We start from the raw sequence: 14,825 nt of genomic DNA, 5'->3' as shown, positions 1-14,825 counted from the left end.
AAGCTCCGTCAGGGGAGTTTCAGGTTGGATATCAGAAAAAAATTCTTCACAGTAAGAGTCATTGGCTACTGGAACAGGCTGCCCAGGGAGGTGGTCGAGTCACCTTCCCTGGAGGTGTTTAAGGAACGGGTGGATGAAGTGCTTAGGGACATGGTTTAGGGAGTGTTAGAAATGGTTGGACTCGATGATCCAATGGGTCCTTTCCAACCTTGTGATTCTGTGATTCTGTGATCACTCATAGGTACAATGATTTGCTCTCTGGAAATGCTCACTCTCCACTGACTATTGGGAGATTCCTCTGAAACAGGAGTCTATCTAAAGTCAGATAAAAACCTCTCTCAGTTAGTCTGACAAGGTAACATAATTTGTGTAGAGTTAAAATTTGCCTAGAAGGCTTTTCTGACATGGCATTTTGAGATGTTTTTGTTGAAATTAAGATAATCTTATGATTTACTTAAATGGGAGAACATTCACATTAATGTAAAAAGATGTTAAGAATGATATGTTCATTACATTCAAGAGTAAAATCAATGATCTTTAAAGGAGTGCTGCCAGAAAGAGAGTTGGGCTTCCTCTAGTGACTTAATTTGGTCTGCAATAAACCACACCAAATGATACCGTCATATCCTGGATCTTAATGCAGAAGTTCATCAGATTTCATATCTCCACAGAAAACTAAAGGTGTTTTAAGCATCTATTCAAAAGCAAAGCACTCAAAAATTAGTTTTATTGCCTTTTTTTTTTAAAAAGCAAGACAGTAGAAAATGCTGCCTGGCACCTTGCTGCACAGAACAACAGCCAGCTGAGAAGGAGCCAGGTATATCACCTGGCTTTGTATTTCATTGGAAAATCATCCTCCTTATGCCAAAGGCTTTTTCACCATCCTAAAAAAAAAATCACAGAAAGGAGGTAAAGCTGGCTTTTCTCATAACACACTGAATAGAAAATAAAGAAAATCATTCTTACACCACCAGTGTTAAACCACAGATACAGCAAAATTCAGTCTCTAAAACAGTAACCGGAGAAGAGATAAGGATTGACCAGGTATTCCTGAAGGGGATCATGGCAGAATTTTTCCTTCTTCCCCATCCTACCTAATCCAGGACCTTCCTCTGCAGCTGGCTCTTCAATCCAGACCAAAGCAAGGCACCGGGAACAGTCAGAGATAAAACCTCCTTCGCAGGGTCCTCTTTTGTGAGTAGATGGTATCTTAGTTGCAATCTCAAGATTGTTATGAATTGGGACCAGTCACTTGTGCATTCCTGCCATAAGCTCTGCACATAGGGCCCACACTGTCACACTAGTGTAAAGGCTACTGTCTACCAAAATGAAGTTTTAAACTATGATTTCTAGTGTGAGGCCAGAGAAAAGGGTTGCAGGTTTAAAAGGCAAAGTTAAGAGTACATTGTTCTTGAAAGCAGAAGGAATATGAGGTGAAAAGAAGCTAAAAATCAAGCTGAAAGAATATTAGTATCTCTGGGCATGTGCAGAGACAACTAAAGACAAGATTGTCTTTTGTTTGGTAGAAAGAAATGTGTCTGTTGCCCAAACTAAAAACAATTGAACTCCATTTCTCTGAATTTACTTCACTATGTTGCTGGGTTTATCTATGTCTGGCATAAGTCCTGAAGTCACTGGAAATCTCTTCAGTAGAATAATTCATGTTTATAGTACTTGACAATTCGGTTCAGTGAGTTTATAAAAGTTTTTGCAAAAACCTTTCAACAGAACCTGAATCTGCATATCCAGGCCTTTATTGGGACCAACATGACAGCACAGCAGAGTGGTGCGTTCCCTCTGTGGATGTACCAGGAAACCACAATGCAAAAAATTAGTGTGTGAGAGCTGATGTTTGACAGTGTTGGGTCAGCAGCAAACCCAGCAAGGATAGCACCTGCAACGCTCAGGCAGAAAAGGTTTAAACTACCTTCGTGGCTGCAAGGGCTTTTGTAAATCCTACCCTCTGGAAATAGGTAACCTATTTCTTCTCGGCTTCTGGCTGACTACACACTCCTCTTGATAATAAAGCAAAGCATCTCCAAGGAATTCACCACCACTGGAAAAAAATCTAAAGTAAAGTAGCAATTTAATTTGCAGAGCTCCTGATAAAAGTATTTTACTTAGGGATACAACCGGCCCCTCTTCCATTAAGCAGTAACTAACAGGTCAGTTAACTGTGTACAAGGTGTTTATAGACTTCTTGATTACAAATACAGCAGAGCCAAGGCCGTGCAGAAGTGTGTTCACAACTTGCAGCATCTCGCCTGGTCCCAAAGTTCAATGCCTTTGTCTCTCCTGCCAGTTTTGCTGGTGGCGGCACCACAGGCTGCCCTGCTTCCACTGCCAGTTCCCTCCAAAGTGGAGTGTGGGGGTCCACAGCGGGCGGGGGACCCCTGCTTACTGCACCCGGAAGGAGATCATGGGACGGGAAGTGGGCAGACAATATAGGACCGTGCACGAAAGTAGTACCATCCATTCACAGATTGTTTATGTATAAACTAATCCAATCATGCGGAGACGCGTGTGTTAATAAAGGGTATAAGAGGCACGTGTCAGATCAACTGCACGCCGGCCAGCCATGTAACTTCAATAAAGAAACGCTGCCACATCACCGCGTCGTGTCTCAACAGCGACAGTGGAGTCCAGTCCCAATCCCACATCTGCTGAGGCATTTTGGGAAACAGCAGCTGAGCACACCAAAGGGCCAGAAAGCCCAGACTTAACTCTAGTATGAGAAGCCCCAGTGAGATACCTCTTTAAAATCGCTAGTAACCTATACATAAATACATCCTAGCAAAATACAGCCTACGGTTATTTAAAAATAACAGTTTCAGCTGATTATTACAGCTGGGAGCAATGCATACGTGTATCGGGTAAGAAGCAAGAGACCTAGCGGGCCTGAAACATGGTGAAACTTTTACCAGGAAATCTCCTTTAGTCTGTTCAGTGGATTCTGGCTTAATATTTAAAGTCCCTAATTTGCATAAATCTTGATCTTACTCAAATTCATGCTTGGTCATGCTCAATTCTGCTAATATTAAGGAGACAATTTTTTTCACATTGAGTCCTCAGTTCTTCAGCAGTTCTGGACTCCAAGACTTCGCTTCAGCTTTCCATATCTAATTCTACAAAGAGATTATTAAATACTTGGAAAAATGTTAGTTGTTTTATGTCAGAATAAATGAAAGTCACGTTAACTAGTTATGAAGAACTAACTTTTTATTAAATATACTTGTGTGTCAGAAGAAGGATCCAGACATAAGAGTAGACATATTTCAAGAGAAAATTAATAATATACATCTAATATTCATTATTATGTATGGAGTCATTTTTACAAGGCCAGAAAAGATCACTGTCATCATAGTCTGGCTTCTTGTTTGGAACAAGGCAAAAGATGTCATTGAACTTGTTCATACATCTGTATTTTGCATTTTAAAAATCATACATCATCTCGATTTAGCAATTACAAGTAGTGAAGACTCCACAACAAGCACTGGTAAGTTGTTAGAGTGATTGATTAACCTCTTTCATGTAAAGGCTATGTTTATCTGCTTATCCTCCACTGCCAGTGCTGACTGCCAGACAGCAGAACAGCTGACATGCTGTTGTCTCTGATAAGAGGTCTCTGCAGCACGATGCAGTGCTGGGCAATGACAGCTGGGGTAAGTCAAGTGCAAACAGCAGCACAGCCTCCAGATACTGCTTCCTACGTAACTGAAATGGTGTCATTGCAAGGCAGGTTTTGGGCTGAGCTAAGGCAGTTATGCTGCTTCTGGTACCCAGAAAGAGCCATGGGGAAGTAGTTTCGGTGTCCCCACATGGCATCTTCTCATGCTGCTGATATCCAAGGGCTGCAGTCAGGTGACATGGGAAAGAAGCTCCTCCTGGCACATCACCAGGGGGCAAGATGGACAGCTTGCAAGCCACCCACTGCCATGCTTCCCAAACTGCGGTCTCTGGTGAGAAGATTCCAAAAACCACCTGCACCTGACTTCCCTCCCTGTGCTTCAGCTCACCTGGTTCAAATGCCCAAGGAGACTCCCTCTTTCCCCTCCTCTTGCATTCATAGTACAGAGATATGGCCATGTAGAAACACATAGTTTGCTCTCTGCACCTGCCTCCAGCCAAGCCAGACAGCCCTGACCTACCAACCACCCTTTATTCCACTCTGTTTCTGCCCCACATTTCATCTGCCCTCAGTGTCAGCAGCACTTTTGCTGCTTCCTTCCAGGTCACTGTCGTGACTCTAAAAGCACATCCCCTGCATCTCCAAAACCTCGACACAGTCTGATTTGAAACAGCCACTGTTAGCATCCACTGCTGGCAGCATGACCCTCAGCCAACAGCAAATTGGGTCGATCCTCTCCCCTCCCAGTTCCTGCCACATGCGCAGGGAAGGAATGCAGAGGGAAAAGCAAAGCGCTGTTTGGCAGAGCAAGGAGCATCAAAGCAGAAAGCTGCAATATATCCTGTCAGTGATTTTTTGATGGGGGACCAAGGGCCAAGTTGGACAGGCTTCCTGCTGCTTTCCACGGCAGATTGAGCAGCCTCTCACAGCTCCAGATTGGTAGTATATGGGTGCTAAGATATACAGAGTTACTCTTGAAGATTTACTCTTTATGGATAGGGAAATGAGGAAAAAATTACAAGGTTTTTACATATCTTGTCAGATACAAAAACCCTTTTGTTTCTTGTAGGGAGGCAACAATCCATATTTGATGCTACATGATTTCCATTATGAAGCCCTATTTTATTCTCCTGTAATTTTGTGCAAGAAAATTGGTTGAAGTTTCAAATTGCTTGATTTTCTGCAGCAAGAAAACAGTAACCTCCCTGCAAACACCAAGTATTTACTTACAGTAGAACAAATCTTGAATGGCACTTGTCTTTCTAAGTGATCAATGAATGTCACTGATATCTGCCCATGGAGCTCTTTACCCACTGGGTGGTGAACTCATCTGGCTTTGGCGACACCCATCTGAATAATGCCAGGCAAAATTCTGCCCCAAAGTCCGTGGTTGCTCTTTTTAAAATATTCAGCTATTGATCTTATTTGGAGCATCTTCCGGGACGGACAGCCTGTCTGAGAGGTAACAGGTGAGACTGATCTTAAGGATGCCCTTAAGAGCTTCTTGTCTTTTAAGTGAAGAGGGCCTGCAAATTACTTACTAAACTGACATCACTTTAGCAAGGTTTTTTTTTTCAGTAGAATTTTGAGATTTCAGTGTCCTATCTGGCCTTTTGCATTTCTGTTCCATGCTTAAGGAGGAGGAGACAGTAAAAAAAAGTCAGTGAATCAAAGATTCACAAGCAGTGTAAAGTAGCATCCTACTACTGAAGCAATAGAACCAAGAAATTTCTAATGGGATTTGACTTCATCTGATATAATCTCAATAATCTATTATACAGTGATGTATAACAACAGAATCACAGAACAGTTGAAGTTGGAAGGGATTTCAGGAGCCCCACTTGTACTCTATCGTTGTCCTACAAGCAACTAGAAGATCCCTGCAGCTGTGGGCAAAGGAAGATCTGCACCATCCGCCTTCTCTGTACCTTGTCATGATCCTACAAGCAGCTGGAGTGTCCCTGCAGCCATGGACAAAGGGAGCTCCACACCACCCATCTTCTGTTTGAAACATAAATTTTTTGCATAAGGATTGCATAAGCCTCAACATCTTAGGAAATTGGGCTAAAAAAATTTCAAAGCATATTAAATGGCATATCTAAGATTAGCATCTGCAGGCAGGGATATGTAAACCAAATGTGTGCTATAAAGGAAACAGCAGGTCTTTTAGCAGTGTAACTGAAACACAATTGGCTCCTTGGGAGCCCGTGAAAATCTCTCTCACATCTAGACTTCAAACCTCTGATGGACCCTCTGGGATGAAGGAATGAACAAATCTTAGGTTTAGCATCAGAACTGGCAGACTGAGAGCACACACAAAAGCTGAAGGACTTCCTTTGGTTTATAGACACCAACTGTCATGCTCTATAATAATTAATTTCATTAACAGGGCCGAGATCAGTGTCTCCTTACCAAAAAAAGTAGCAGGAAACCCCTCAAGCGAAACAGCAGAAAATATCTTTACACATCTGCAACACACAGAATGACAAATATTTTGCTCCCGTGCTGGCAGGACTGCTAATGTCACAAGAGCAGCCGAACCGCTCACTATACTAGCAAAATCAGCTTTCTTACAAGACAAGAAAATGCAATGTACTGTGAAGCTGCATGTGAGGACTTGTACTTTTAAGGATAAGGAACATACTACGTGGCAGCCAGCTGACCTACATTTACAGCTGAAGACATAAAGCTGACCCACATGGAGTTCTGTCTAACCTACAAACACAGAAGAAGTGTTAGTCAAACAGACCATGTCTTTTAAAATTATAAACTGAGCAGGAGCAGCAGCATGGAGATGGGGTTTTCCTGCTGCCATATGTAAGAAGCAAACCAGTTCAATACAGCAAGACGAGCCACTGCTGGCAGGGAAACATATCTCAGATTAATTCCTACCTCCTCAATATCCCACACTGCAGAGAGAAAAGCACACTCTTGGTATGTGGAGGCAAACCAAGTGAGCAGTTAGTGAGATGGCAGCATGGACTGAGCTGGACAAACAAGGTCCTGGGACCCTTTTGCAGACAGTAAGACTGCTGCAAAGCCATTGCTGCTGTGCTTTCACCTCCACTAAGTCCATGGCATCACAGCTCATACAAGTAACAACACGAGACACAAACACAACCTGCCACATGAGCATGGAGAACCTTCAAACATAAACAAGGGGATAAACAGTGCATTGTAGGGTTGCTAGGCCGAGAGGGGAGGGGAGGAGAGGAAAGGAGAGGAGAGGAGAGGAGAGGAGAGGAGAGGAGAGGAGAGGAGAGGAGAGGAGAGGAGAGGAGAGGAGAGGAGAGGAGAGGACGAGACAGAGCCAAAATCTTCCCCCCAGCACAGTGGTGATAATTGCATCCGCATAAGGAGAGAATCACACACACTTGGAACCAGAATTATAACTGCCACCAAACAAAGTAGCTCTGTTGAGATGAATGTAGTGCTGCTTCACACTGAGGATCTCTCTGCTGGCACAAATCAGCCTTTAGTAAAACTGAGAAGTTGATTTGCTGAGTCCTGCCTCAAATATATCGACTTTTCTTGAACAGAGCCTTCCCTGTCCCTCTGTGAAGCTCTATGGTCATGTGACAACTAAAGAACACATGAGCTCTTTTTCCACTGCTAGAGTGGAAAGGCAAAGATGTAAAAGAAAAATTGGAAGTTACTATAAAAGAGAATTGCATATCCTAAACCCACCTATTAAAGACAAGCTGTAAGTGCTTATTAAGCCACCTTGCCTTTCTAATTAAGCCACTAACATTTCATCTCTGGCAAGCATGAGTGACAGTTCCATACTCTGGATTTTTATGAGACAAAACCAGAGCAAGGAAAATAGCTCTGCTGGGCTCAATAGATGTATGCAAATAACCACAGTAGGAAACATTAACAAAGCTTGGATAGAAAGAAATCTCTCAGATTATTCAGCATTACTTCCCTTTTAATTTTATTTTTCAGAAATCTATCTTTTTTTCAAAACTTCACATAGAGAAGACTTTTCCTGGGACCAGCTGGGGCATTTCTGTGGTGGTCAGGGAAAGCCTGAAATGCAGCCATTTCATCAATGCAAATGCCTGATGCCAATGCAATAACTTCCTAGAAGCCAGTGCAGCTAAACTGCAGTGGGAAGCAGGAACTAACTGCTGAAAAACATCCACATGGATTCTTGCATCTTGGAGCCTGTGTTGGTGCAAGTTGCTGCAATGGGTGTACGTATATCTCACAGACTTAACCAGGCCAAGTTTTTTACCTGCACTCCCAAGCAGAAATCACTGTCCGTATAGGGTCTTCCTGGTATTTCTCTGAGACACTGATGAAAAGTGTGATGCTCATATATGGGAGCTGACATATAGCATCATAAACTTGAAAACAAATCGTGTCATGTTTTCATGTATCATATCTTTGTCTTCCACTCAGACAGAGGGGAGTAAGAAGTTGGTGAAATGTTTCCTTTTTTATATTAAACTTTGATGTCCACCATATTAAATAAGGTCAAGAGGAATGAGGTCTGATTTGCAGACCAGGAAGGAACATATAATATAAAAACCTAATGTGCTGTGGTAAAACTGCTTGGGGAAATCCCTGTTTCTGTCATGGATTCTGGAAGAAGGAAAAATAATTCAAGTGCTCATTGTTCCTTTCCTGAGACAAGTGCATTTTCCCTCTGAGCTTATTTTTAAATGTGATCATTTATATTACAAAGGTTGAGACATTTACTTATTACTGTCCTCAATACTCTTACCAGTTCAGCAAGTAATTTCCAAACTTTACTCCTCACAAATAATATTTCAGTCATTTCATGATCAGCAATTCTTTGTGGTCAAAGTTAGGCCCTTTTTTCTTCTGGTAAATAAGAACTTTCTATTCATTCAAGGAAGACGGGCTAGAAAGACATTTCAAAGATGATTAAACGATTCAACAGTATGAGGATCTAAGCCACTTTTAAAGGTTAGAAAGAGAGCGGCTTTAAAGATACTTCTGACAACTCTAAACATTTTACCCCAATATTGAGCTACAGCAATTTGCCAGAACCTAAGGAGACTATTCCACACAGTCTGAAACAGCATGTCAGACATCATTTTTGTTAGTTGCCACCTCCTCTAAGAACAGAGGTAGTGATCAGCATATATTAAATGCAGCAAATTATGTATTTCCTAAAATCTATACTGGTCATCTGGATTTATGAAACATTGCAGAACTCTTTTCTTCTAAAGGGAAACCAAAATAACAAGTATGTAACTCCTCTGTATAACCTGAAAATTATAGGTGTGTAACTTCACATAGAACATTTTCCTCAAAAATATTTCCTAAAAAGTTAGTTGCAAGGAGAAACCAGGTATGTTGGGGAAGCATTTTATATATTAACACTCAAGCAATTGGCTGAAATTTCACAACACTCCTAACTGTCACAGTGTTTTAAGTGCCTTATATTTGAGTTCTGTGAAGCAGTAACTTAAATGATTACAAGATCTTTTTAAGGTTTTCCTCCCACTTTACTTACATATGTGAAGAACATTTTTTTCAACTTTGTGCCTTGTACTAAGACTCCATGTGAGAGCTTATTTTAGCTTAGATTCCCACAAATTGCCACATTTTAATGATTTCTTTATCAAAGGAGCAATGTCCATCTGGACACACTTAACCACACATACAAAGTGATGCATGGTATGGAAATGCACCATCTGCGTGATGGTTTTAAACCATCATGTTGTACCCATCATTTGCAGTAGGTTTAAGGACACAAATCTTTGCTTACGTGAAACAGTGGGCAAGTCTGTGCAGTTGGTAGTTTGCTACTGTCAGACCAGAAGTTCAAACTACTTTGAGGGTGCTGATGGTGTTGCAGCAGGCTATGAGTGGACAAAGGTTGCTATCTTACTGATGAAACTTTCCCAAAGTGACACCAATAGGCTTTCTTGCCTCTCCTTCTCCTTGCTTCCTTCCTGCATCACCTTGCCCTTTAAAGGATCACATGAAAACTGTGGAGAAAATCTCTTGTGTTCAGGGAAACAGAAATGTACATACATGCATGCATTTTAAATACATAAGATTACATTAAAGATATGAGTCATGTATAATCAGTATCATTTTCTGGTAGAAACAACCCAGGAAGGTCCCAAACTCCTGCTGCCCACTCAGACCAAAGTGGCTACAAGAGCCAAACTGTAAGGGAGGACACGAGCTGCTCTGGAGAGATCCTATCACCCATCCATCTGTTGTGAGAGTGGGTGTAGAAAACAGGGAGACTAGTCGTCGCCTAGCTCCCGTTTTCTGCCTCATAGCAATGTTCTGAAGATAATAATGAGCAAACTTCAGCAAGCTTTGCTTTCCAAGATGGTATTTCCATGGAGATATTCCTGAATATCTCCAGCTGGTGTCCTGGCTATGGATTTCAGTTTTGTGTCTAAAAGGTATGATAAATACAGGTTGCCTTTATTCTGAGGTGTGCAGAGGTTAGGGGTGAGAAGGGAGGAGGATTAGATTGGGCTTGTTTTTTGTGATGCATATTTCTCATGCTCAAAGAAGTTCTAATTTTGCTTTGCTTTCTAAATAAAGCCCCATACTCTGGCTAGTTTTTATCTGTCCCTGTATGCCAGGCATCCTGGAATCTGGATTATGCATCATGGAAAAACCGTCCTCCCACATTCTGTGAAAGAATGAAACTTGCTGGTGGGGAAAAAAACATTTCTGGCTTTACCTAGTTTGAGTTAGAACATAAGGAAGTTGATGAGCCTGCTGCGAGATGTGTGTAACACACCAAACATTCACACTGGAAAATGCTGAGCTAAGATACCTTCTGGTAGTGTCCATTTTCTCACACAAGACAATCTTCTGGTCAGAAAGCCAAGATTATATGTTATGTTCTGTATTCCCTGAAAAAAAGTGCTTTACTGTTGCAGAAGCTGTGAGCATGTGATCAAAAAATGCCATATGGGCTATTTATTAACAATGAAAAAATGAATGCACCATTTGTCAGGCTGTAATTAAACTGAAGAATAATGTTCTGTTTTTCATTCCCATTGTTGATCTGACAATTTGTATCAAAGAGCATAAACATTCTCTTGCCTTATCACTCCTAGCATGAATTCACAGCACATCAGGTTTACGAATAGATACTGACAGTATCACAAATATTTCATATTATGGCTCAATAATGTGCTGATATGTATGTAAGCACATTGCCTGCCAGCTTCCTCCTCATATACATGTTAATAGGACTGTGTTTATACACATATAAAGAAATGTAAATTCACATCCAAATTAACACAAAACCAATCAAGATAAAAATAAAATCACTGCAGTCAATTTACATGCCATTCTGAATTTCAAGTACTTTAAAATACTACTGTAATTTTCAAGTCCACATTCTAAACTAACATATTGTAAACGCATCGTACAATTTATTTCCACTTTCTTCACTCACATCTTAATTTAAAAACAAAACGTTTTCAAATAAATTCTTTTTTAAAAGTCTGAGAATCATAGTTTTCCCTCAGATCCATTTCTACAGAATTACCAAATATAACCATCAACAAAGATCACAAGCTTTATGATATTTTTAGTTGCCTCCTGTTCTGAGATTTTTCCACTTTTCTCCACTTTCCTGCCTCAAAGCTAAAGGGATAGAAATGCCCTTATCTTTTATCTATTCCAAGGAAATAAGAGAGATCAAAATAATCCTGGCACATTTACAAGGCCAAGGGAGGCAGCTGGGGTGCAGAGCACCACACCAGACAACTGACAGCAGAAGAGCAAAAATCTGCCATGCTGTTTTGAGGCTGACTACAGTCGTGGCCTTCACAGTCCTACAAGTTGTGTCACAGGCCAGGAAAGGCTGATACTGCCAACGAGACCTGTCCTCCTCCCCTGCCTTGCCACAGGACCCTGAGCCATCCTCACCTCCCAAGGACTGCTCACAGAGGCCACCGACACAGTGCAAGCACAGTGCATGCTCCTTGGAAATCCATTCCAGAGGCGCTGAAAGTGAGGCCACCTCCACCTTTGGCTTGACAGTGACAGAAGTCAGCTGCATTTTAACTGCATGGCTCCTGGAGTGAATATAAATGCTCAAAAAAAAAAAAAAAAAGAGCCACCTCTATTTAACTCTTGCATGATTGCTGTCTTACAGCAGCACACCAGCAGCATACCAGTAATGGGGTATCAAAGAGCCCTCTGGAGGATTGAGAGGACCATGGGTCCTCCGCCAAGTAAATTCCATCCTGCTTATAGTGGTAAAGGTTCATTTCTACCATGGGTTGATTTCAAGTGCTTCTCATTTAAACCTAAAACTAGCAGATTTCACAACTCCATACATAGTTTCCTCCTCTTTTCCTTCTTTTTTCGTATTACAACTACAACAGACACAGATTGTAACTTCACAGATACGTGTCTGACATTAGTAAAAAACTTTTCCGGGAGGATGAATAGGTACTAAGCTGGTATGTCAATACTATTTTCCAAGTGTATTAAACTTAAATCTTAATCTGAAAGAAGCTCTATTTGAAATTCCACAACAAAATCCCAGGAAATCACAAACCCATCTATAAAACCAGATAATTCTGTTCTGCAGACACTGCCTCACCTTCCATATATTGGCAATGCCTGTAGTTTCTAGAAGGGATGTTTGAAATCCAATGAGTATGAATGTCAGCCTTCTGTGTCTACCTTAGAAGCGTCAGCCAACAAGAATAGGAGCAGGAGCAGAGCAAAAACACAGGAGAAGGGTAAAATAGTTTCGAGTATTTACAGGGCCAACAGGTGAATGTTTAGAAGAGAGAGCACCAGAGTTTGTCAACGCCACCTGGCACAATTGCACCAAAGTCATACTAAAACATCATTGCTGCATCATTTCCCATTAAGATAAGGTCCTATTTCACTCTTGTAATTGCAGCTGATACTAGAGCTACATGACCTGCCATTCCACTTGTCAGGGGAATCTGTTCAGCATGGTTATTTCCTCCTGCAGATGAAATACAACTAGGAATTGCACCAAGTGAGGCCTCCCCTCTGCCCCACTTGGGCATAACAGGAAAACTCTTCCTTACAAACATAGCTGCAAATGAATGTGCACATCTCTTCTCCACCTGCAAAACCCAGCCCTCCTACTCCAACCTTTTCCTGTAGTTCTCAAAACATAACAACACTGCAATTTGGAAAGGCAGCTGCGATGCAGGTGATTTTAAAAGGCTGTAGCCAGCACCATGTCATCTATTTCTGGTTCCTTAAGGAACTCATTGCATCCCAGGCCAATGTGGTGCTTTAAACCTGTTCCAGCCAAGGCAAATAATGAAGCTGCTCAGGTTCCCCTTGGCCCTCAGGAAGAACAAAGAAAATCATCGTTGCCTCCAACACAGTTATGCTAAGCACAGCCCAAGAGTATGGAAAGTTCTAGCTCAGGAAGTGTTTGGGGACTGTATATAGCTTTACTAATCTTTAATTTAATACTTGGTCTTAGCCCTGAGGATGCTATATTTTCCCTGCACTATGCTTATCAGGGTCTGTTTGCAGAAAACACTAGCACCCCAATTCCTCTCTCGCTTATCCTACGAAGAACAATGAAACATGAGAGCAATGAAAAATGTACTTTTGAAGAAGTACAGTGATAAAAGGTTGTTTCCCAAAGCTATCAAAAAGTCACCATTTCCAACTCCACTCTGGCTATTAGGTTGTTAGAGTGATATTAAAATATTTGGTACCGCTCCTGAAGCAGCAGGTATGCTGTGCTCTCAGGATTAGCTGCATCTTTAAATACTATAGATCTGCTGCAGTCTAAAAAGCTGCATTCCTTCAATCTGTTCTAGTGCTGCAGGTCAGCCACTGATTCCTTAGGTAGCAATAGTTTTGGAGTCTCTTCCAGAAATGTTCATCTGTAGAGTTGTTTGCAACTGATGTAGGTGCAATGCAGTATCCTGCCACTTTGAGCACCACACACTTTGGGGGCTACATTAAAAACATTCTCTTTCTTAGCTCTGCCCTATTTTTGCTCTGTTGTAGAGCACAACTTGAAAAGCAATCCATAGTATTGAACTTCACAGAAGATATCCTTAAAAAAGAAAGGGCAAGATTAATCAGCAATTTTTAGAAGACTTGAGCAAATATTAGCAAGCAGGTCTCGTATTTTGAGTTTCCACTAGCAAAACAATAAAGCTGAAGAAAACATTTTAATACCAAAATCTTGCAGATGTATTTTGTTCTCTCATGGCAAAATGCTTAAATCAATGTCTTGCAGCACAGCAAATGATCAGACAAGGAGACAAATGCAGTGTTTCAACTTAGATTATTGCAACAGTTAATTGAGCATTTTGTGACAGCAAGCAATTTACCAAATATATTTTCACATAATTAAGCAGCAAATGAGAGACAGTCCACAGGAGCTGCACATTTAATTGTGTCAGCAATTATATCATAAGGCATTTTATGCATACATATGGGTATAGACGGACCTATCTTTATATACTTACTGTGCAGCAAGGCATGGGTGTTACGTTGGTATCGAAACAATTGCTTTACAGCCCCAGGCAGAGCAACCTTCCTCTCACTCTCATCTCGGGCAAGTCAGTGTTTCTGGAAGGTAGCCAGGCAAGATCAGATTCATCAGCCAATAAAATTGTCTAAAGCTGCCGTTCCACAGGAGACCATTCCTCTGGCTGCAGACTCAGGAGCAGCCAATAAAGAAGAAAATCAGCATCAGAGTGCGGGTGAGCATTTAGTCCCATGTTAAGGGTCTGCTCTCCAAAAATTCAGCTTTCCCCTGCCTGTCCTGCTGTACGCAGTCAACCTGCATGAAAAACAACTTGTACTTGACTTGACTGGCTAAAATAGATTCACAGCTATTCCGAACGCTGACAAGGGTAAAGAAATCAGTCAAGCAGGTGCCTCATGTCCTGGGAAGCAATATAGCAACCTCCTGAGCCGTGAGTTCATGCTGCTGGCGGAGGTACCACATCAGACCTACCTTTGTAAGGGGTAGTGGGAATTACTGCTCAAACAACATTGCATTCACTTAAGGACAGAGGTGTTACGTGTGGTGGGCAGCGTGGAGACCATGGAAACCTTACCTCTATTTTATCTTCCAGAGCTGGACGTGGTGCAGTGGCTGCATGAAGCCTGAAGCCATCCTGTACTCAGACACATGTGTTCACCCTGGAGTTCATTGCCATTCGGAAGAACCCTTGATTTCAACCTGCCGGTCTGCTGGCAGCAGCAAAAT

The 14,825-nt window shown here is 41.6% G+C and overlaps 1 protein-coding gene across 1 annotated transcript in view; it reads right to left on the bottom strand.

Annotated features, from left to right (window-relative positions):
* OSBPL5 (oxysterol binding protein like 5) overlaps positions 1-14,181 on the bottom strand; it is a 172,829-nt gene extending 158,648 nt beyond the window's left edge. The window contains exon 1 of the mRNA XM_054066982.1: positions 14,077-14,181. Within this exon, the coding sequence (XP_053922957.1) occupies positions 14,077-14,091 (15 nt within the window). The 5' untranslated portion in view covers positions 14,092-14,181. The remainder of the gene's footprint in view (positions 1-14,076) is intronic.
* Positions 14,182-14,825: the final 644 nt, after the last annotated feature.

Source organism: Cuculus canorus, chromosome 5 (genome assembly GCF_017976375.1).
Source record: "Cuculus canorus isolate bCucCan1 chromosome 5, bCucCan1.pri, whole genome shotgun sequence".
Taxonomy (NCBI): Eukaryota; Metazoa; Chordata; class Aves; order Cuculiformes; family Cuculidae; genus Cuculus; species Cuculus canorus.
This window is presented reverse-complemented; position numbering and strand designations above follow the sequence as displayed.